At 40.7% G+C, this 23,552-nt stretch overlaps 1 protein-coding gene across 1 annotated transcript in view; it reads left to right on the top strand.

The window, feature by feature from the left end:
• The first annotated feature begins 1,584 nt into the window (after positions 1–1,584).
• Positions 1,585–23,552, top strand: part of SP1 (Sp1 transcription factor) — an 82,017-nt gene continuing 60,049 nt past the window's right edge. Inside the window, exon 1 of the mRNA XM_056798120.1 lies at positions 1,585–1,793. Within this exon, the coding sequence (XP_056654098.1) occupies positions 1,613–1,793 (181 nt within the window). The 5' untranslated portion in view covers positions 1,585–1,612. The remainder of the gene's footprint in view (positions 1,794–23,552) is intronic.

Below are 23,552 nucleotides of genomic sequence, written 5' to 3'. Positions count from 1 at the left end.
TCTTTCTTTCTTTCTTTCTTTCTTTCTTTCTTTCTTTCTTTCTTTCTTTCTTTCTTTCTTTCTTTCTTTCTTTCTTTCTTTCTTTCTTTCTTTTTTCTTTCTTTCTCTCTTTCTCTCTTTCTCTCTTCTCTCTTTCTCTCTTTCTCTCTTTCTCTCTTTCTCTCTTTCTCTCTTTCTCTCTTTCTCTCTTTCTCTCTTCCTTCCTTCCTTCCTTTCTTTCTTTCTTTTCTTTCTTTCTTTCTTTCTTTCTTTCTTTCTTTCTTTCTTCTTTCTTTCTTTCTTTCTTTCTTTCTTTCTTTCTTTCTTTCTTTCTTTCTTTCTTTCTTTCTTTCTTTCTTTCTTTCTTTCTTTCTTTTTCCTTCCTTCTTTCCTTCCATCCTTCCTTCTTTACTTCCTTCCTTCCTTCCTTCCTTCCTTCCTTCCTTCCTTCCTTCCTTCCTTTCCTTCCTTCCTTTCCTTCCTTCCTTCCTTCCTTTCTTTCTTTCTTTCTTTCTCTCCTCTCTCTCTCTCTCTCTCTCTCTCTCTCTCTCTCTCTCTCCCTCCCTCCCTCCCTCCCTCCCTCCCTCCCTCTCTCTCTCTCTCTCTCTCTCTCTCTCTCTCTCTCTCTTCTTTTCTTTCTTTCTTTCTTTCTTTCTTTCTTTCTTTCTTTCTTTCTTTCTCTCTCTCTCTCTCTCTCTCTCTCTCTCTCCCTCCCTCCCTCCCTCCCTCCCTCCCTCCCTCCCTTCCTTCCTTCCTTCCTTCCTTCCTTCCTTCCTTCCTTCCTTCCTTCCTTCCTTCCTTCCTTCCTTCCTTCCTTCCTTCCTCTTACCTTTCATCTTGGAGTCAATACTGTATTTGGTTCCGAGGCAGAAGATCAATGAAGTGACTCACCCAGGGTCACCCAGATAGGAAGTGTCTGAGGTCATATTTAAACACAGAACCTACCATCTCTAGGCCTGACTCTCAATCCACAATCTCAATCCAGGAAGCCACCCAGCTGTCCCTTGAAGATTTCAGTAAGAGAATAAAGATGGTGGCCATAAGCATCAGGAGAGCACCTGATTTTCAAGCACAGGAGTAGATCCTGAGATATTTGACTTTGATGCTCCTTCAGTCACTTTCCTTTGGCCTGGCCCGGAACAATGTTTGGGAAGGAGCCTTTAGCTTTTTAAGAAATCTGGGGATAAATCGTGGCTTTTCCACTAGGATACATGTGACCTTAGGTAAGTCACTCCCCCTTAGATGTCCCTTGCCACGGGGAGAATGGATTCTTCCAACTGAAATCTAATGATCTCATGATGAAACACGCCACCCACCTCCAGACAGGTGATGGATTCAGGGTACAGATTGAGACATATCTTTTGGATCCAGCCAACTCAGCCATTTGCTTTGCTTGACTAGCTGTACTGGAGACCAGGGTTTCTCTTCTTTTTGCTTTTTCATCATGGAGACATGTGGGAAGGGGGAAGATGGGTTTTTGTTCATTGAAAATAATTGCAATATCATATTTTAAAAGTCCTGCAGCCTGTGGGAACAAAGTCCACGGGGGACTTCTCCATTTGTCATCCAAAACATATGGAGCTACTTCCCTTTTCTAGGCAGAGAAAACAAGTCCCAGAGCAAAGACAGAGAGATGGAAGTTGATCCAAGCCTCCTGGATCCTGGATCCCAGCTCTATGGTCGCCAGCCGGACTCAGGACCCAAAGCCAGGAAGCAGCTGCAAGCAGTTTCCTCTGGATCCCTGCACGGAGGGCTCCCACTTCGGGGATTTCATCCATCTCCCCCAGTCCAGGCACAGATGGGAAGGCTGCTAGGTATGTATCCCTGAAATCCAGGGACCCAGAGGCTCTGGGTCTGGCCCCCTCCTAAACCCTCTTTGGCAGGAGGAGGAGAGCAGATGGGGCAGAATGGATTGGATCAGTGCCTGCCCAAGAGCAAGCTGCAGTGAAAATTGAGGGGCACACAAAGAAAGCCAGCTAGGGGGACTGAGGAGGGGTGGTGGGAAAGGCTGGCAGTTTTCAGGCAGTTGATGTCTCAGAGGCAGGTTCCAGAGCTGAGCGATACTATTGAAGGGTTAACGCGGCGGGACAGGTTGCTGAGTAGTGCCAGGAGGGATGGAGCAATAATAGTAATGAGTGACCTTTGTGTTTATGAGGCAGTGTCACCCTGGAAGACATGCCGAAGGGGATGGATGCATCCAGAAAAACCTGGAGAAACTTGGGCAAACAGATGCAAAGTGAAGTGAGCAGAACCAGGAGAATAATTTAGACAATGATATCAATATATATTTTTCATCTTAACTTTTTTTTAATTACATTTTCATAGTCATGGGTATAATTTTCCTGGTTCTGTTTTCTTTTAAAAATTTTTTTTAAATTTCTTTCTTTTTAAATTTTTTTTTTACCATTTACATATAATAAATTTCCACATAAGTTTTCTAAAGTTACATGATCCAAATTGTCTCCCTTCCTTCTCCCCTCCTGGAGCTGGCAGACAATTTGATCTGGATTGTATATGTATTATCACGCAAAACATGTTTCCATATTGGACAACAATATTTTAAAGGCAAATTCGGAAACCTGGACCATTAGAAACCATGACCAATGGAAATTCCAAAGGACTCATGATTAAAAATGCCGGCTACCTCCAGAGAGGGAGACTTTGGGCTCAGAGTACAGATGGAAGCATGTTCTCTTCCCTGTTTCATTTTTAAATACAATTTATGCCAGAATTAGTTTTGCATGCTATATACATATTTGGAAAAGGTATTGGTTTTCTTCTCTTCTCAATGGATGGGTACTGGGGAGGAGAGGATAAAATTCATTTAAAAAGACCCAAGCAAAGTCAGCAGGATTGCCTCTAAATCTATCAAATCAGAACAAAAAGGTAAAAAAAGGCAGAAAGGATTTGAGAAATCACAGATCCTTAGAAAGTCTATGGTAATGGGATCAGGTAGGTAGTACAATAAGTACACTAAGATACAATGCCAGGCCTGGAGATGAGAGGACCTGGGTTCAAATCTGACCCCAGAAGTTTTCTAGCAGTGTGGCCTTGGGCAAGTCATTTAACCCCCATTGCCTAGCCCTTACCACTCTTCTGTCTAAGAAGTCACACTAAGACAGAAGGTAAGGTTTAATTAAAAAAAAAAGTTGATGGATGAGAGAAATCAAACTCAAGAGATTTTAAGTGACTTGGCCAAAGTCACATAGTGAGTGGTATAGGGCAGAATTCAGCAATATATAGGCAGCAGACCTCTGGAGACCATGGAGACCATGAGGGGTTCAGAAAATATAGATATCAGACTTAATAAATGCTTTATACCAACATTACTGGTTTTCAAATGGTAGGAGATCCTGCTTTTAAATTTAATGTTTTATTAAAAATTTAATAATAATAATGATAACGATGATAGCATGATTTAGTGCTTGCTTGTGTTGGGCACTGTGCCAAGCTTCTTTTTTTGTAAACCTTTACTTTTCTGCTTTCAAAATCACTCTAAGACAGAAAGGCAAGCAAGAATTACACAAATGAAGTTAAGTGACTTGCCTAGGGTCACACAACTAGGAGGTGTCTGTGGTCAAATTGGAACCCAGCTCCTCCCAAATGCCCTATCCACAATGTCACCTAGCTGCCCCCAAGCTTCATCATCATCAACATCATCAATAATAATAATAATAATAGTAACTAGTGTGATTTCTTTAGTTATGATTATACCTTTTTCCAGTTTGTGCATGTGTGGGTAATGCTGCTGTGAAAATTGTTAAGAAAAATGCTCTTCGTTGTTTTTGATAACACTTTCATCATATTCCCAACAAGGGAATTTTGAATCAAAGGGAATGATTATTTTGGGGTAATTTTTTCTGTGAACCATCAGATTTCTCATGTGAGAGTTAAAATTTGGGGGAACCCCGTGTTGTGGGAGATTGAAAAATACAGGATCACTTAGGGATGCATGGCTGAGGTATCAGGTATATGAATCAATTGGCAAGAGAAATTAAAAAGACATCAGAAAAATCCAAATAAAAAAAGAAAAATTTCTGGATGAAAATATAGACTATCAAAGTCTTGTATGTATAAATTCCTAGTAAAAGAAAAATAAATCTATAACAGGTCCTTGAATCAGTGCCCAATTAAAATGATCTAAGCAATGATGCATTTACCCATTCAGTAGCCAGGACTACAGAAAGGTACCACACTATGAAAGAGAAAAAAGGGACTAGATTGTAGGAGCCAAATTTGAGATACTTGGTAGAATGTGGAACAAGGAAGACCTGCCCTTAACACATGTTAAACAGCCGCAACCTCGAACCCCAAACACGTTCAAGTCCTCTTTGTCTAGGCTCAAAATTACATGAATCCCACCAGGATTGGTTGGTCTCTTTGACCTTGTGCTCGATTGATACTATGCAGTTTAGCTTTGTGCTTCTTTGGCACTGTGCAATGGCTCTTTTGTGTATATCTTGCCCTGGAATCAGACAGAATTATTAAGTAAAGTCCCCATAATTTATTTTAAACAATTAGTGGCATCATTTTTATAGTCTCAAGCTTTTGGGGCATGCATTGACATTATAGCAAATGTATCTTAAACTTATAGTACTGCAAAATCAAAAAGTTAAAGAAAATCTAAATGCTGGTGACATGTTATTCAAATATAAAAAGAAGAGAAAAAATTAAAAAAACTGAAATAGTATACTGCACATGCAAGAAGAATATAATAAGAGTTAAAAAAATTCAAAAATATAGCTTATAATCATTGACATACTGTGTCAGCTAAGAAAATATAGAATACAAGACTTTCTCACCAAAAATGAGATCCATTTCCTCTTCATATGTGGCCATGATCCACTGTGAGTATGAGCAATTGAATTGAACAGTAGTAACATTTTTCATTGTTAAAGAACAGTAGTACAAATATGTAGATATCAATATCCCCAAAATTCAATAGCCCAATTAATTACAATAACAAACAAACACACTATCACTTTTCACATAAGTTGCTGTATGGCATTTTTAAAAGCCTATGAATTGATGGATATTTGTCACAAGTTTTTATAAACATAGCAAATCTTTCAACCTTGGTAATAAACATATTTTTAAACACAGTAAGACTCATTTTGGGTTTAGAACATGATCCTTTTTTGGAGGCTTTTTAGGGATACAAATGTCCTGAGATTAACTGCCCCAACTTCCATTCACATATGGGAAGGTTGGGGGTTATAAAATGTATTTCACTTCAGCTACTAAGAATGGGTCTTACACCTCATGTTAGGGGCAGGCAAAATAACCAGAGACTGTTAAAAAAATTCCAAAAATCATGTTTAAAAAACGCTTAAAATCATTTGAGATATTTAGCACATTAAATTTTCCTAAGGTTGTTGTAGCAATTGTAACCAGTTCTGAAGTCCATCTATCATCTATGTGACAATTCACAAAGGCAAAAATAGAAAAGCTGTGTTTTCATATATGGGCTTAATTACAATGATATTTGTTCAATATGGTTATAGGGGAAAAGCAACAAAACAGTAGTTAAAACCCAGTACATTAAAATGATTCAGTGTAACAGAATAGTATTGAATGCAGTAATATATGAATTTTAAATCACAAAGTTAAACCTTAAACAAAGCAAACAGTAAAATGCAATAGAATACAGAGATTTTTATAAACCATTGGAGTCTAAAATGCCTTAAAAAATATAACCTCCAGTCTCTTTAAAGTTCCTTAGGTTTTTTTTTTTAATTATCCATTTAGATGTCTATTGTCTGAAGGCAAATTGATATGGGCTAAGCAATGGGGTCCAAGAGATCTGCTCAGGGCCACACCACCATGAAGTGATTCAAGCCATAATCCAACCCAGGAGCTCCCATCTCTAGACCTGGCTCTCAGTTCACTGAGCCAAAGAGTTTCCTCCCCATAGTAAGAGTGGATTTTAGGAATTTCAAATTTTGCTAAAAAGGGAGCTGAAGTTTGCCCCTGAATCACATGATCACATGTAAATGAAAGAATCAATATAGTTAAAAAAGATATCCTAGTAAAATAGCCATGCTTTTAAGTTCCTGCTTGAAAGTCTCTTCTCTCCCTTTTTCTCTTTCCCCTCCTACGATACCTGCTCCTACGTGGAGGCCAATACCCCGGTTTTTTTTACCAGCTAGTAGAAATGAGTCCTGAGTGATGAGCGGATCTACTCCAAGGCTAGAGTTTGTTGGGCAGGCAGGTCACCAGATGATTGAAATCTGGGTTAAACAGGGAAGGGGTGAGCAAGAGAGAGCACCGAGGTGGGCAGGGCCAAGACCAGGTGGGCGATATCAATCAAACAGGTCCAGATTACAGGCAACAGTAGGCGGGCCGGAAGGGCTGTGACCAGGTGATCGATATTGAATCAAGAAAGTCCGAAGTGGATGGCTGTTGGCAGGAGCTGATCAAGATGGTTTTCTAAAAAAGCATCTTGGAAAAACATGGCTTAAAATTTTTTTTTCTAGGCAGTAGCTATTAAAAGCTGAACTTAGTAGAGAAAAGAATCAGAAGATTGAGATATTTCGTTTTCCTGAAGTGGTTACGCCAAACTGTTAGAGTTAAAATTTGGGGGAAACTGAGGGAGGTAGAAATTAGTTTCTCACTGCAAGGAGTATTCTATTTTTAGAGTTTTATTTAATATAAGGAATTTAAGAATATACAAGAGAAGTATGTGCTAGGTAGGCCAAGAGGCCCATTCAATTTTCACTCACATCATGAGACGAGTCTGCTTGCCAGCGGAAACAGGAAGAGAAGAGAGCTTCAGTAATTGGAGAACTCCTTTAAATAATAATTTGTGATCTCTCCCAGGTGAGAATTCAGTGTGATTATAAAGCATTCTGGGAGAGGGGAAGGACTTCTGAGGACTGGAGTCCTGGATTTAAGTTTCCATTTTTACACTCATGGATCTATTGTCATGAATAAAATACAAATACACTTTAGAATAAAATCATATGTATTTCCCCTTCTAAGATATTTCCCCAACTTACACTTTTACATACTAGTAGGTTGGATTTCCAGTAGGTGGCTGCTGCTTTAGTTTTAGGGATAATACTCATATGACTGTACTCATGAGTCCCCACCAGTGTGCTATTAAATTCACTGTTTAACAGCAGCAGTTTAACAGCAGCTGTTAGATTAGGCATTTACGAAGTACAGAAGGAATAGTTGCTATAAGACATTGCTTCCATCAATCTGAGGAGCACTTGAAAATTCAAAGTATAATAGTAGTGCTACACATTGGTCAGGTTCACACGTGACAATGACACCTCACAACTCTTGGTACTTTAGACACTGGAAATCCTTTCTCCCATTCCCAAATCCTTGGTAAGCTTTCTTTTCATTTTTTGTCGCTTTGGGGTAAGCTGCTCAGCTGGGCTCCCTGGATTTTCTCCTTTCCTGACTCAATAGTTAGCTCTCTTCTCTATTTTGAGGGTTGATGCTCCTAAAGGCTACTTCCTCCCTTGAGTAATTGTTTTTCCTTTTAAATGATCAATATGCATTTATTAATCACTTACAAGTACAAGCAATCAGAAAGGCAATTCTTCACCTAAAGAAACTTAAATTCTAATTGGGGAAGTTGATACATAAAAGGGAGACTGTAAAGGAGAGAGAAAGAGATACAGGGTGGTAAAATACAGAGAACAAGGGACCCCCTCCCCAAGATGGACCTTCCTGGAATACCTCCCCAGTGGGAGAAGGGGCTACAGGGAAAGAGGGAGAAAGCAATGGAAACGTGGTGGCAATAGTCCTGACGGTTGTTTGTGTCTGTCTTCTATCCTTGCTAGAAGCAATATTTCTTATTGATCCATCAGCTCCAGGGACATAACTGGTGATGGGAAGGGGATGAACATGAACATCCTTCCCTCTTTGCTGTCCTCTGCTACAGGTGCTGAATGACCAGATATGACATAGTATTGCATTATTGTTTAGTATTATGCTTATATAATTTGATTTGGTATATATACACGTCTATAGGTCCACAGGCTTGACTGGTTCCCTTAGCCATCCACAAGATGTTTTCTTCATTTTGTCAGTTGCCTTCCTACAATGGCCAAGGTCCTATCATCCTCTCGAGTGAATTAAAAACGTATTCACTCATTGCTGTGAGAAGCCTTAATGATTCCTCTTCATTTGCTATCCCATTCTGGGACCGTATTGGCTGAGATGGGGAGGAGAGTACTTTTTGGCCATTAGATCAAGGAGCACCAATTAGACTATGCTCATCATGATGGTGTCCACAGCATTTTTTTTAACCCTTTACCTCCGTCATAGTGTCAGTTCTAAGACAGAGTTAGGCAATCAGGGTTAAGGATTTGGCCCAGGGTTCCACAGCTAGGAAGTGTTTAAGACCAGATTTGGATCCACTCTTGGACCTGCCACCTCACTGCCCCTCCATCATTTTCTTAAATGGACAATCAACAAAGAAATAAACCAAGCCCAGATTTTTAATTTGCCAATTTTCCAGGTGCTTATAGTAAAAATTTAACAATCAGCTCAGAAGAGTCTAAACTGGCTCCAACATACCCCTGACTCCTCTGACTCTTGGGGGTAATTTTTGAGGTTTACATTCAGAATTAAAGAAAACACTAACTTTCAGTAAGAGATTAGCAAAAATTAAAATGTCATTTTCCCCCCATCTGAGTTCATAGAACTGAAATTTACCTGGGTCCATGAACCCTAAATTAAGAACCTATAAACTAGGGGCCGCTGGGTGGCACAGAGGATAGAGTGCCAGGCCTGGAGTCTGGAGGACCCGGGTTCAAAGTTGGACTCAGACACTTTCTAGCTGCACGACCTGGGCAAGTCACTGGGAAAGTATCTGGCCTCCTTGGCTTCCTGCTATCTTTGGACCTGGAACGCAGAAGTTCTCAGTGGCACTGAGGATAAGAGGGCAGTGCCATCAGCCAGAGAAAGGTAGGGCCTGGGCAGATTTGCAAAACTGACTCAGATCCCAAACAAATCCTAAGGCCCCAGCTTGGTGGAAGGGTTGAGGGAGGCCTGGAAACAGCCCCCAGCCCAACCCAAGTACCCTCTGCTCCTTTCTCCCTCCCCTTCAACCCCTGTGACGGAAAGGAAGGAAGGGCCCCTTCCAGAAGGGGTCAGCCAGCTCTGGCCAATTTCCACTCCTGGGAACGGAAAGAGAGATGGTGTCAGTGCTGTCTCCTCAGCCTCCTCCAGAGACGTCCCCGGGCCCCTTGACTCAGACTCTCTCCCTCCCTGGGCCAAAAAACTAGGGGGAAGGAGAAAGGGAAGCTGCCTCATTTGTTGTTGAAACAGGAAATTGGGTTTTTAAAGTAAAAAAAAAAACAAAAAAATAAACAAAATAAACAACCTACATTCCCCAGAGTAGGGTTAAAAAAGAGAGTCTAAAAAAGGCGGTGTCAGGCATGCATCCACCGGCTTTGGGGTGCAGAGGTCTGAGGCAGACAATCTGGGCAGCAGAGTACCTGGGTTCTTCTCTTGGGTCAGTGGTCACTTCAGTCTCTCCTTAGGGACTGGGGGGGGGGGTGGACAAAGGGGAGGATTTGGGCCAGTTTGGATGATTTTAAATAGATAAAAGTAACATATCTGGTGACATTTTGTAATGTTGTATTTGGGTGCCAGGTAGAGGGGCAATGGAGGGTCAGGAAGCCCTGAGTTCAAATCCAGCCTCAGATATTTAACCAAATGAGTGACTGACTATGGGCAAGTTTGGTGCCCTCTATCTGTCCTTTTGTCTATAACATTAGGTCAAGAATCTCAACGAGGGTTGTGGTGAGAAGCAATGGCCCAGGTGGGGATCTCAGGTGAGATTATAGGGCATTCTGGGAACTGCCAAGGACTTCTGGGGATTGAAGTCTGAGGTTCAAATCTCCATTTTTACACTGGCTACTTGAAATATATGCTTTTTGAAATAATTTTATTTTGATGTGTCCTGTCCTTTTTCTATAGAGGTTCTTCATCTGGGTCCTATAAACTTGTTTATGTTTGTTTGTTTTTTTAATCTTAAATTTTATTTTTAAATTATTAGTATTTTAATATATTTATTTTATTTTCAATATTTTATTTTAAATTTCAATATATTATTTTTATTTTATTTCCATTTTAATATTTATTTATTTTAAAATTTCAATTTAAGGGGGTAGCTGGGTAGCTCAGTGGATTGAAAGCCAGGCCTAGAGATGGGAGGGCTTGGGTTCAAATTTGGCCTCAGATGCTTGCTAGCTGTGTCACTTGACCCCCATTGCTTAGCCCTTACCACTCTTCTGCCTTGGAACCAATATACAATATTGATTCCAAGACAGAAGGAAAGGATTTAAAAAAATTTTTTTTTAATTAAATATAAATGTTTAACTTAAAAATAGGAACCAATATAGACAATTGTTCTCAGATGTTTTAGGATTCAGATTTTTCTCCTTTTCTCCCTCTGCTCTGTCCCTGACTCCTCTAAGCAGCAAAATAGTCTGATATAGGTTATATCAGTGCTTTTATGTAATACATAGTTCCATACATATAATAAAAAACTCATGGAAGAAATAAAGTGGAGGATGGCAGGCTTTGATCGGCACTGAGATTCCAATAATTCCTTCTTTGGCTGTGAATGAAGAAGCATTTTTCATCATGGGTGCCTGGGATTTCTTGGGCTGATAATGGTTCAGTCCTTCACGGTTGAACATTGTACACTCTTTCTGTTCCTGTACTGTTCTCTGGTTTCTGCTCACATCACTGTGCATCAGTTCATAGAGGTCTTTTCAAGCTTTTCTGAACTCATCCTGTTCATCGTTTCTCATGACATGATGGTTTTCCATAAAACTCTATACCACGACTGGTCCAGCCATTCCCCAAGTGATGGCCAACCCTTCCATTTCCAAAAGAGATCAGAGATAAAGGGAAAAGACCAGGCTGTACCAAAGCATTTGCAGCAGTTCTTTTTTGTAGTGGCAAAGCCCTTTACAGTGGATCATTGTACAATATTTCTGTTACTGTATACAGTAGATAGTGTTTATACAGTGTATATACAGTGCTTTCCTGGTTCTGCTCATATCACTTTGTATCACTTCATAGAGGTCTTTCCAAATTTTTCCTTGTGGGGTTCCATATTGTTCTATGAGCTTTTTTTCCCCCCTTTTTTTCTGTTAAAATTTATCTTTATTTTATTCCAATAACAAATGTACACAGAAGTTTTCCAAAGTTACATGATTCGTGTTGTCTCCCTCCCTCTTCTTTCCCCCCTCCCAGAGGTGACAAGCAATTCCATAATATGGAATATAATATATGAGCTTTGTGAGATTTAAAATGGTTGAGGTCTTAAACTGTAGTGATTAAAATAGTGGAAGATATAAATTGTGATAGATATAAGAGAGGGTGAGTAAGTTTGACCGCAGAAATATGTTTCACTACAGTGTCTTGGGGTTTTAAATCAAATATAAGGTGGTCGCCAGGGAAATATTCCCAATTATTCAAATACCCAAGTCAATTGGGTTTTATAGAGATTTTAATTAACAATACAATGAGTAATCAAAGAAAGAGTGAGAGAAGAGTAAGAAAGGAATAAGTATGAAGGGCCTCAAAGCCAATATGGCCTAGACCTGAGTCTTAAAAGAGAAATCAGTCAGTTTTTTAACACTCACCATAAGATCTGTCTAAGTAAGGATTTCTAATGACACCAGGCCAGCAGCATCTCAGCTGCTTTCACCAGCTCCCTCCTCCATCTGAATGTTTCAGAATCAGTCTCCTCAGAATGAGTCTCTCCAATCTGAATGTTTCAGAATGACTTCCCAGCTCTTCCCTGAGCTCTTATTTTTAAGGGCAAAATCTTCTCTGTCACCTCCCCCAAGTCCTTACATCTACCAATCACTGTAGATGTTTCTAAAGGACCGCCCATTTTGAATTCACAGCTGAGTAGTTTTAATCTCTTTAGTAAGTCAGGAAAAAAATGCTGCTGTGTCGACAAATTTCATTAGAAAAAACCTCTGAATAAGTTATCACCCTTTTAGGTTTAAGTAGTTTCCAAGTGGCCCCACCTTTATAGGTACTTAGTATCCCATTGTATCAATTCTAAAATAGTCATGACTCAAAGAACTTCCTGTCCCTTCCATAAGCATGGATCAAAGTACTTTTCATTGTTCTCAAGGAGCTCTCTGTCCTAAAGCAGTCCTAAGTAGGGTGGAGTAGGGATATTCCCAAGGCAAGGAGCCCCCACACTCAAGTTCTCACCATCTGCTAGGGAATTTTTTAAAGTAAAAGATTCCCCAATGGGGGAAACCCCTAACATTCATAAGTCTGAGAAATTTTGAGGTTTACAGCTTGTATTAAAAACTATTTTGCTATAATTGGTTTCCTTTGTTATCCTGTAGATTTTATTTTATGCATCTAAAAACAGTTCTGATTTTGGGTTTTTGAAATGCTTTAAGGTTCCAGGATACAGAAAAGATAGAGAACTCCAGTTCTACTGGAGGATTAATTCTCTAGGCAGTTTCTCAATAAATGCATTGCACTTAATAGACATCTGCTTAATTTAACAATCCTTTATTGCACCTATTTTATTGGTAGTTACTAAATCTGGGATCCAGAGCGAGGGGACAATCCCTGCCCTCCAGGACTTTACCTATTACTTAGTAAGGCAAGTTATAAATAGGCAGTCAATAGGAAGTCAAAAGAGGAGAGGGAGCTCGTTCACAATTTAGGGCTTGGGACAGCTAGTGGCTCACTGGATGGAGTGCTAAGCCTGGGGAAGGGAGGATCTAGGTTAAATGTCACTTGACATTAGCTGTGTGACCCTGGTCAAGTCACTTAACTACTTTTACTCAGCCCTTGCCTTTCTGTCCTAGATTTGTTACTAGGACAGAAAGTAAACACATAAAAAATATTAATGTTAGATAATAACAAGCAGGTGAAAGAATATAATGTCGTATAACCAATATATGAAAATATAAAATATAGGACAATGTAAAAATAATATATGAAAATATACAGGCATTTAGGTGCACTAACTAGAGTGCCAGGCCCAGGGTCAGGAAGACTCTTCTTTCTGAGTTCAGATTTGTTCCCAGATACTTCCTAGCTGGGCCAGTCACTTCATCCTCTTTGCCTCAGTTTCCTCATCTATGTCAGGAAATGGCAAACTACTCCAGTATCCCTGCCAAGAAAACCCCAAATGGGGTCACAAAGAATTAGACAAAACTGAAAATGATTGAATGGATATGAAAAATGCATAAAATAAAAAGGGAAAGAGAATAATAATGTTAATATTGAAACTGAATTCTCTAGTCAGATCCAGGGAGGCAGAGAAAAAAAAACAATAGATTGTAAGCTAGTTCCTTAGGAATTGACCTTATTTTAGGAAAAACCCATTTTCCACTAAGGATCCAGTTCTATTTTGCCAGCATTATTATTTTTTTTTAATCCTCACCTTTTGTCTTAGAAGCAAGACCAAGTATAGGTTCTAAGGTAGAAGAGGGGAAAGGGGTGGCTGCCCAGGGTCACCTCACTCAGAAGTATCTTAGGTTGGATTTGAACCCAGAACTTCCCTTCCCTTTGTCCACTGAGCCATGGAGCTGCCCCTTGCCTGTATTCTGCAAAGGGACTGTAACCTCCAAGCTGCACCCCGATTAAGAGTTAGGGTCCTGGGGGGAGGGAGGAGAGGGAAGGCCCCATCCATCCCATTGCCAACAAAGGGCGAGAATTGCCTTCTTTTGCTGAGCTCAGAGGATGGTTCTGGAAAGCTGGGCCAGGCTATAGCTCCAACAATAACAAGCCTGTATTCTTGGCTGGGATTCTCTCCGCTACCAACATGAATCACCAGCTTTGCTTACAGTGCTCACCCGGATGCTGCCCAGAGCTAGCAAGGTAGATAACAGTGGCACCTGAGTTCAAATCCTGCCACAGACATTGATTGGCTGGATCACCCTGGACAAGCCACTTAACCTCTTTCTGTTTCATAAATGGGGATAATAGTTATACCTACCCAGGACCAAAGGACATTGTCAATCTAAAAGGCATAGAGTGAACTCCATGTTAATTTTAGCCCTTGAGGGCAGAGAGGTGGCTCAAATGGATTGAGAGTCAGACCTAGAGAGGGGAGGTCCTGGGTTCAAATCTAGCTGGGGTGACCCTGGGTAATCCCCTTTACCACCGCATTGCCTAGCCCGACCACACTTCTACCTTAGAAACATTCTATAATACCGATGCTAAGACAGAGGGAAAGGGTTAAAAAAAAAAAGGGCAAACACCAACAACATGGAAATGGGTTCTGATCAAGGACACATGGAATACCCAGTGGGAATTGCGTGTGGGCTATGGGAGGGGTGGGGGAGGGGAGGGAGGGAAATAATGTGATTATTGTAATCAAGGAATGTTTGAAATTGACCAAAACAAAAAAAAAAGATGCTAAAGACCATCATAAGGGAGAAAATCAGCCACCAAAATGGCTCCATGTAGTTGAGGTCTAGAGAAGCCATCACTAAGCTATTTCCAAGATGTTTGTGCCCTTCCCCATAAGGGTAGTTTTGCGATGATTAATCATCAGTTGAGAAAATGAGACGAAAAGAGCGCCTCAATTTCCATTTGGGTTTTACTAATTAATAAGAATGATCCTGACCGCATCTGGCTGTATGCGGGGGTGCGGGTCCCTGATCTCATTTGGGGGGTGGGGACGTGGGAACTCCCTCCAATAAGCAGCTTGCCAGCTCCTCCGAAACCACGTTGTAGAGAGTCATCAGACGACCTGACCAGAGTTTGGGCATTTCTTTAGGGCCAGCGCTGAGCCTGGCACTGTGGTAAACTGAGGAAGGCAGGACTGATTCTAAGAGTGGACCCCGGCCCCTCGGCACGCTGCTTCTCTTCTGCAGACTCATCCACAGAGAGTCGGCTTGCTTATTTATCACGATGAGTCATTTGGCATATTTTACTGGCACCCAACGAAGGTCGGAATGCGTGTTGTGTCTTTGAGCTCCTACCCAGGATTTAGATCAGAGGAAGTGTCCCTAGCGGTCAGCTGCTGAAGTCCCCTCGTTTTCCAGAGGAGGAAACAAAGTCCGGAGAGGTTGCGGCTTGTAAATTCCGGAGCTGGGATGGTCAGCTCAAAGGGCTCCACTAGGAAATCTTCCCTCATCCTCCCGCCATAGGGAATATGTCCTTGGGGGGGGGGGGGACTCCTAAAGGGGGCACTAAGGTCAACCTAGATGGATTAAGTGATTTATCCAAGTATATGGAATTACATGAAAGAGTTGGGATTTGAACCCACATCATATTGGATGGAATGCCAAGGCTGTGTGTGGTCAGGAAGACTCCTCTCCCTGAATTTAAATTTGACGGTGGACACTTTCTAGCAAGTCGCTTAATTAATCCTGTGGGCCTCAGTTTCCCCATCTGTCAAATGAGTTGGAGAAGGAAATGGCAAACTGCTCCCGCATCTCAGCCAAGAAAGCCCAGATGGGGTCATGAAGAGTCAGACAGGACCCAACAACAACCTCTAGGGCTAAAATCAGGCTAGCAAATGGAAATGATACCAGTTTATTTCAACTCCCTTCGGGGTTCATCTGATGTTTTTCTAGGAGTTTGAAAAGACTGAACACCCAGAGCAGGCATTTCTACAAGCCTCACCTCCTCCTCCTTTCATGCCCAGGCACATAAGAACCAAGGCTCTCTAGAACAAGTACCCATTTGGACAAGTCTTCACAGATACAACACCCACTTTTTTTTAAATTAAAAAAAAATTTATACCAATTACATGTAATAACACCCACTTTTTATTTTTAATTTATTTTTTATTTTTTAATTTTTTAATTTAATTTAATTTTTATACCAATTACATGTAACAACACCCACTTTTTATTTTTAATTTATTTTTTAAATTTAATTTAATTTTTATGCCAATTACATGTAATCACACCCACTTTTTATTTTTAATTTATTTTTTAATTTTTAAAATTTAATATAATTTTTATACCAATTACATGTAATAACACCCACTTTTTTAAAAACTGTGATCCTGTATATCTATATGATATAGGCACAGAATGCCTATCCTGCCTGTTTCCAGTGAACCACATGCCCTCAGTTCCCTCCATGATGCCAATCTTGCCACTGAACCAGGAGGAGCCGACCATTGGAGACAACCTCCATTACCCACCTCCTTTGTTCTATCCTGGGAGTGGGCACAGGCCTTTAATCTCAGAGATTTTATCCAGTATCTGAGGGGCTGATTCCCGCCACTCTTCAGGGCTCACTCCATTTGGGGGCATCCCAAGCACATTCAGGACTTTTCTGAATTTGCTTTCCCATCTGAAGCCGGAAGGGGCCATTTCCAATGGCAGCCACGTCCCCAGGCCCTGTGAGGAGAGGCCTCTGAATTCTGGGAGCTCATTTGTAGACAGACTACTGAGGGAGAAGATCTCTTTCTTTTCTTTTTTCTTTTTTTTAGTTTATTTACTTTTCATTGTCATTTGCTCTTTCCTGGTGGTTTTGGGTTGGGACGTGCCCTTATAAACAATAGGCAAATGGACCCGATATACAGTATTGATTCTAAGAAGGAGGGTAAGGGTTAAAAAAAAAAAGAAAGAGGAACTGTGTGCATTTACGGTGAATAGCAAATATTTAACTAGTGAAAAGGAAATGGTGCATATCCATATCAAAATATAGGGCTGAGCATGCACCTGGGCCCCATCTGGTGGGCCATGTGTGCTCTGGTTTAAAACTGAAGGACTGATCCTTTGGGATTATACAACCAAGCTAGGCTGGGCTTTTAGTCCTTGTGTCTGTGGCATGGAAAGCTGTGCCCTGAGCCAAAGAGAGCTACATGCTTAGTGATCTTTTTCTATCTTTTTCAACTTAGTGGTCTTGTAAAAGGAGGGACAAATTCCATTGTTGACTTCTCTCTTCCCATCTGTTGAATGAGGATCTTCAAGTGGGTCACTTGAACTTCCATAGAGAGAGAGGATAGCTTTCTTCTCCCCAATCCCAGGAGCCATGGCAACTGCTCAAACATGGCGGCCAATGCTCAAGTCCATAGCTGTCTCTTTGAGTTTCTTGAATAACAAGGCAGCAAAGTGCCCCAGTAAATACAGCACTAGTCCTGGTCAGGAAGACCTGTGTTCAAATGTGGTGTCAGATCCTGGGTCAAGCCATTAACCTCTTTTTGCTTCAATTTCTTCAGCTTTAAACAGGAATAAAAATAGTACTTACCTAACAGAGTTGTGAAGATTGATTAAAATAATATTCATAAAGTGCTTAGTTTAATACCTGGCACATAGGTAGACATTCCATTTTTTATTTTAAAACATTGTTATTTTAATAACAAATTTCCAAGTAGGTTTTCTGAAGTTACATGATCCATATTGTCTCCCTCCTGAAGCTGACAAGAAATTCATTTTGGGTTATACATGTATTATCATGTAATAAGTATTTTACTATTATTCATTTTTGTAAGCAAATAATCTTATAGAACCAAAACCCCACAATATATACCCAAGTAAACAAGTGATAAGTCATATGTTTTCATCTACATTTCTCAAGGTAGGCATTCTATAAAAGCTTACACTCTTCTTCCTTCTCTCCTCAAATTCTGAGGCTTTTTCCTTTTTTAACTTAAAACACTTTTTAAAATTACATGTAGAAATAATTTTTGACAGCGACATTTTGTGATTCATACCCTCTGCCCCCTTCCTCTCCCCCAAACCCAGGTGGTAAATAGTCTAATATAGGTAGTACCAGTGCTTTCATGCAATACATATTTCCATATTTCTCATTCTGTGACAGAAGATGTGTATCACACATACAAGAAAAAACTCATGAAGGAAATAAAGTGAAAGATGGCATGCTTTGATGTGCAATCAGGCGCCAACAATTCTTTCTTTGGCTGTGGTTAGCATTTTTTATCATGGGTCCATCGAGGTTATCTTGGAACCTTGTTTTGCTGATAATCGTTTTTAGTCCTTCACAATTGATCATCATACAATATATCTGTTCCTGCAGAAACTGTTCTCCTGGTTCTGCTCACTTTACTTTGCATCAGTTCTGAGGCTCTTCTGACACTTTTAGAGGATTACTTTGTCCAACTGAAATATCAGAAATTCCTGGGTGCTTCTTGCTAGAGAGAGATGCATTGAAAATAAAATGATTAATTAGACTTCCCTGGCTATGCAGAAGATACAGAGCTATCATGAGTTGTTCACACAGTACATTTCTGAAATAAAAAAATGAAACGTCTCTTTAGCCATCCCACAAAGTGTTTCATGTTTTAAGTTTTAACCCTTTGGGAGAGTATTTATCATTGGGTTACTGTATTATGTTTTTGTCAACGCATATTTTTAAGTTTTTCTTTGATAATGAAGGAATAAGGAATTAAATGTAGAATTTGACTAAATATGGGAGAATTCTAAAATAATATGGTGGCAAGTGATTTAAAGTATTATAACTCAAGTCAAAATAACTTTTAATAGCTTTTATTTACAAAGAGGTGAAAAGAGTGAAAGTAGAAAAATGCAAAGAGGGTAGAGAATTATACAGAAAGAAAGAAAAATTGTCCTATAGCTGATCTGCTTTGTACATTGAATGCCTTCCTAGAAGAGATCCTGGTTAATTTCTTTTGGGGAAACCCTAGATGGAATCCAAATGGGTTTTGTCTAGAGGTCTATGTAAATGGGGTCAAAATGAGGCAGAGAATCTGAGAACATTCAGATGTTTTCCTTTTGAGAGTGCTCTGGAACCCACTTAAACCTGCTTGCAGGAACCCACTACTTCAGACACCAGAAACACTACCAATCAGGGCTTAATTTATTTTGTTGTTGCTTCTCTAGATCTAAATCAGCAAACTATAGCACTATGTGTCAAATGCAGCCTATCCTCAGTTTTTGTAAGCCCCCAAGCAAAGAGTTGGTTCTTTTTAGCCCAGAATGTATAAAAAGAGGCATTAGATTGGATATGGCTCAAAGGCTATAGCTGATCCAAAGCGGTCTAGACTCTTCCTGTCTGTGTGACCCTGGGCAAGTCACTTAACCCCCACTGCCTAGCCTTTAGGGCTCTTCTGCCTTGGAAACAATACATGCAGGAAAGGATCTCTCTCTCTTTCTCTCTCTCTTTTTTAATCCATACATCCCTCTGTGCCTAGCAGAGTGCTTTTCTTTCATAGAGTAGGTCCCTCTTGTCATTTCCCAGATTTCACTCGCCCAGGAGTCTTGGTCTCCAGAAAGTGATCCTGCAAGATTATATCAGTCAATCTTTAAGTGCCTACTAAGTGACAGGAACTGCCCTAAACTATGAGGATAGAAAAAAGCTGAAGAAGTCCTTGAGGAGCTTAAAGTCTCAGGGGCAGGCAACATGCAAACAAATACATACAAAACCAAAAAAATGATGAAGGCACTGGAATGAAGAGGGTGGAGAAGGCTTCCAGCAGAAGGTGGGGTTCTTGTGCAGACTAAAAGGAAATCTTGGCCCTGGGGGACTGCCAGAGAAAATCCCTGGACCTGGAGGAGGGAGTGAGGTGAGGAAGGGCTTTGAACCAAAACTGAAAGGATTTTTCTGGTTGCTGGAGGCAAGAGGAAGCCATGGTACATAAACATAAATAAAGATAAAGTATAAATATGAATAAATACAAAGCATAAAGTATAAAGATTTATAAGTATATATATAAAGTATAAACATAAATATATAAATACAAAGTATAAAGTAAAGGCCTGCTTGCTGGGTACCCCATGGGAGAGGGGAGAGGGGAGATATTGGATCCATCATCTATGGTGCCCAGCAGTCACTTCTTCCTTGCTTCCCAGCTGTGGTCCTCTGGATCTCATCTGGCTCCCTCTTCCTCTGTCCCCGACCTCCACTCAACTTTTTATGTGGATCTTTCCTCTGGATCATGAGCTCTTTGAGGGTAACTACTACCTTTTGCCTCTCTGCATCCAGTCCAGGAGCTTAACAAATGTTTATTGAGTGAATGAATACATAGCTGATGAACTGAACAGAGCTGCTGAATGATTACCAAAAGGCTAGTTAAATAAGCCAGGGAACTGGAAATAGTTTCTGATGATCTATCTCTCTCTCTTTTTAAAGTTTATTTATTTGTTTAATTTATAATATTTTGCCATGGTTACATGATTCATGTTCTTTCTTTCCCCTCCTCTCAGCCCCCTCCCCTGGCTGACACACAATTCCACTGGATTTTACTTGTATTATTGATCAAGACCTATTTCCCTGTTATTCATATTTGCACTAGGGTGATGGTTTAGAGTCTACACCACCAATCCTATCCCCCTGAACCATGTGATCAATCCTGTTTTTCTTCTGTGTTTCCGCTCCCACAGTTCTTTCTCTGGATGTGAATATCGTTCTTTCTCATAAGTCCCTCAGAATTGTCCTGGATCACTGCATTGCTGCCAGTAGAGAAGTCCATTACATTCGATTGTGCCACCGTGTATCAGTCTCTGTGTACATCATTCTCCAGGTTTCTGATGATCTCTTAATGGCCTTTCCTCTGTCCTCAGTCATGTCTCTGCGGCAATCACTTTCTCTTCGATGTTCTCTTCTTTCTAGATTTTCTGGACATTGCTCTCTCCTGGTTCTCCTCTTACCTATGTGATTGCTCCTTCTCAGTCATCTTTGCTAGACTAGCTCATGCCCTCTAATCACAAGGGTCCCCCAGGGTTCTGTCTTGGACCCTTTTCTTCCTCCTCCTTTCACTGGGTGATCTTATCAGCTTCCAAGGATTTAATTACCATCTCTATACGATTATTAAGCCTTCCTACCCTCCCTAAGGATCCCTGCAGACCTTTAATTTCCTATCTCTAACTGCCTTTCAGACATCTCAGACTAGATGTCCAGTAGACATCTTGAACTCAATATGTCTCAAACTAAACTTACTATCTTTCTCCCAAGCCCTCCTCATCCCTTTGCCCCTCATCTCTAACTAATAGGCCACACTTTGGTAAAACCATCCCAGAAGATGGGCTAAACCAGGTTAAGGGTCTCAAACCCATCAGTGATCTAGAGGTCTACCTCAAGTGGGTGAAGATCTCCCCCAGCAGAATGGGCAGGTGAGAACAATTTGTTCAAATGGCCACAAAGATGATGCTTAGAGCCTGGTCAGACATGGAAGATGCCAAGGTCATTCACTCAAATCCAGTCTCCTTGAATTTTTGTCTTGTCATGGAACTTCGATGACTTGGGTAGAGAGAGGCTGACTTCTTTGTACAATTCTGCCTCACTTAAATCTGATTCATGCACAAATCAGTGTGAAACCATTGGCCCTCTTCAGCTGAGGAAGCAACACAGTCCTTGCATTCTTTAGGTTCACAGCCTAGGAGTCATCTCCTTGCTATCTTTCATTCCCACCCACATCCACATTGTTTCTAGGGCCTCTCAATTTTACCTTTGCACCATCCTTCAAGTACACCCTATTCTGTCTCCTGGCAACATCACCCTTCTAGGACAGGCCTTTGGCACCTTGTGCTGCATTATTATAATACCCTACTGGTCTGCCTGCCATAAGTCTTTCCTTACTCCAATCCACCCGCCATTTTGATTTCACCTAAAGTGATTTCCCTAAAATGAATGATAGCCCATGTCACTCTTCTATTTAATAACCTCCATTGGTTTCCCATTAGCTCCAAGAACAAATACAAAATGCTTTGCTTGGCATTTAGAGCCCTCCATAACAGTCCCTTCTTATCTTTCTGATCTTCTAGCACCTTATACATACATTCTTTGATCTAGTGACATTGGCCTCCTGGCTGTTCCATGAACAAGACACTCCATCTCTCGCATCCTCTCCCCTGCCTGGAATGCTCTCCCTCCTTACCTCCACCTCCTGGTTTCTCTGGCTTCCAGGAAATTCAAACAAAAATCCCATCTTCCACAGAGAGCCTCTCCTCAGATTAGGGAAATAAACTCTCAATAACCCCCGCCCACAAATAATAATAACTTAAAAAACAACAATCAATCTTTACCTTCTGTCTTAGAATCAATACTGTGTATTGGTTCCAAGGCTGGAGAGTGCTTAGGGCTAGGCAATGGGGGTTTGAGTAAGCTGTCCAGGGTCGCCCAGCTAGGAAGTGTCCAATCTGGAAGAGCCCAGATTTGAATCTAGGACAGCCAGGCTCTAGGCTCCTAGCTGCCCTCTCCCAAACCCTCTTCACCCTGTACTTCCCTTTCTTAATTATCACCCATTTATCCTGGCTAGATCTGTCTTTGTTCTCTCCCCTTTTCATTGGGAGCTCCTGGAGAGCAGGGACTGCCTAGGATGTCTTTTATACAAAAAGACCAATGTTTATTGACTGACTGGTGGAATGGTCTTGTCTCCTAAACACAAGTTAACTCCTGAAAGGCACAGATATATCTTTTTTAGTCAAGACCTGTGATTTCATTGATAAAGAGAATTCTGATTAAGGAAACTCCCTCTAGTAGGTCTTTGGTCCCTTTTTTTCTTAAATAAGTTGCCTAGGGCTATAAGAAGTTAAAGGAATTACAGGGTTCAAATGTGACCTCAGATACATCCTAGCTTTTGACCCTGGGCAAGTCACTCAATCCCATTTGTCTACCCTTGGTCTTGGAATTCATACTAAGTGTCCTCAGATATTTCCTAGATGTGTGACCCTGGGCAAGTCACTTAACCCCCAGTGCCTAGCTCTTACTGCTCTTCTGCCTTGGAACTAATATACAATATTGATTCTAAGACAGAAGGTAAGTGTTAAAAACAACAACAAAATTCATTCTAAGACAGAATATACAAATATATCATATTTATCGGAATAATATTACATGAGATATAGGATTTTATATAAAATATAATATATGATTAAACATATGTATTACATAATATATAATTATATGTTATATTACATTATATATCATATATTATATAATCATATAGTGTAATATTATGTATAATAAATAATGTAAAAATAAAACTTTTAATTTAATTTTTAAAAGGGACTTAAGAAGACACCACGTTTCAGAGACAACGTTCCTGTTGTCAAAGAGTTTAAAGGGCAAAGTCCATTTCTTTATACTTGGTTCATTCCTGTCTAATCCTGCAGTCTTAGAAGGGAGCTGTGGAGGAGCAAAACTGCCTGGTTTTATTTCATCTCCTCAGCTTCCCTGTCCACATAGTCCAAGGCAGAAAAAATATTCCAGGCCGCTTCAGATACCCACCGGCCGTGGGTGAGAGTGGACAGGGGAAGGGAGGCCTGGGAGGCCAGGGAGGCCTGGGCCCACACTGCCCTTTGGCTTCTCCAGGCCTCAGCCCAATAAGTCACAGCAATGGGGAAAGGTGGGCTAGGAAGGACAAGGGAAGGAGGTCAGGATTATGAATGACTGGATTCCTGGCCAGCTTTCCCCAATGGCCATTACAGAACTTTCCCAACCTTTTTTATTCCTCCCTCCTTAAGATATAAACCCAGCCTGGATGCCTGTCTTTGTCGTAGGCCAGTCCCAGCTAGCAGAGGTGTGTGTCCTGTGGATCACGTAGGCAGCTGGCCCAGTCCACCAGCTGGTCTGCCTCTGGGCAATAATCTCCTGTCCTAATCCGTCCAGTTTAGTCTTTCTGCTTTTCCGGGTGGATTGGAGGGGGAGAAATGACGCTGCTGTGCAAT

Source organism: Monodelphis domestica, chromosome 5 (genome assembly GCF_027887165.1).
Source record: "Monodelphis domestica isolate mMonDom1 chromosome 5, mMonDom1.pri, whole genome shotgun sequence".
Lineage (NCBI taxonomy): Eukaryota > Metazoa > Chordata > Mammalia > Didelphimorphia > Didelphidae > Monodelphis > Monodelphis domestica.
This window is presented reverse-complemented; position numbering and strand designations above follow the sequence as displayed.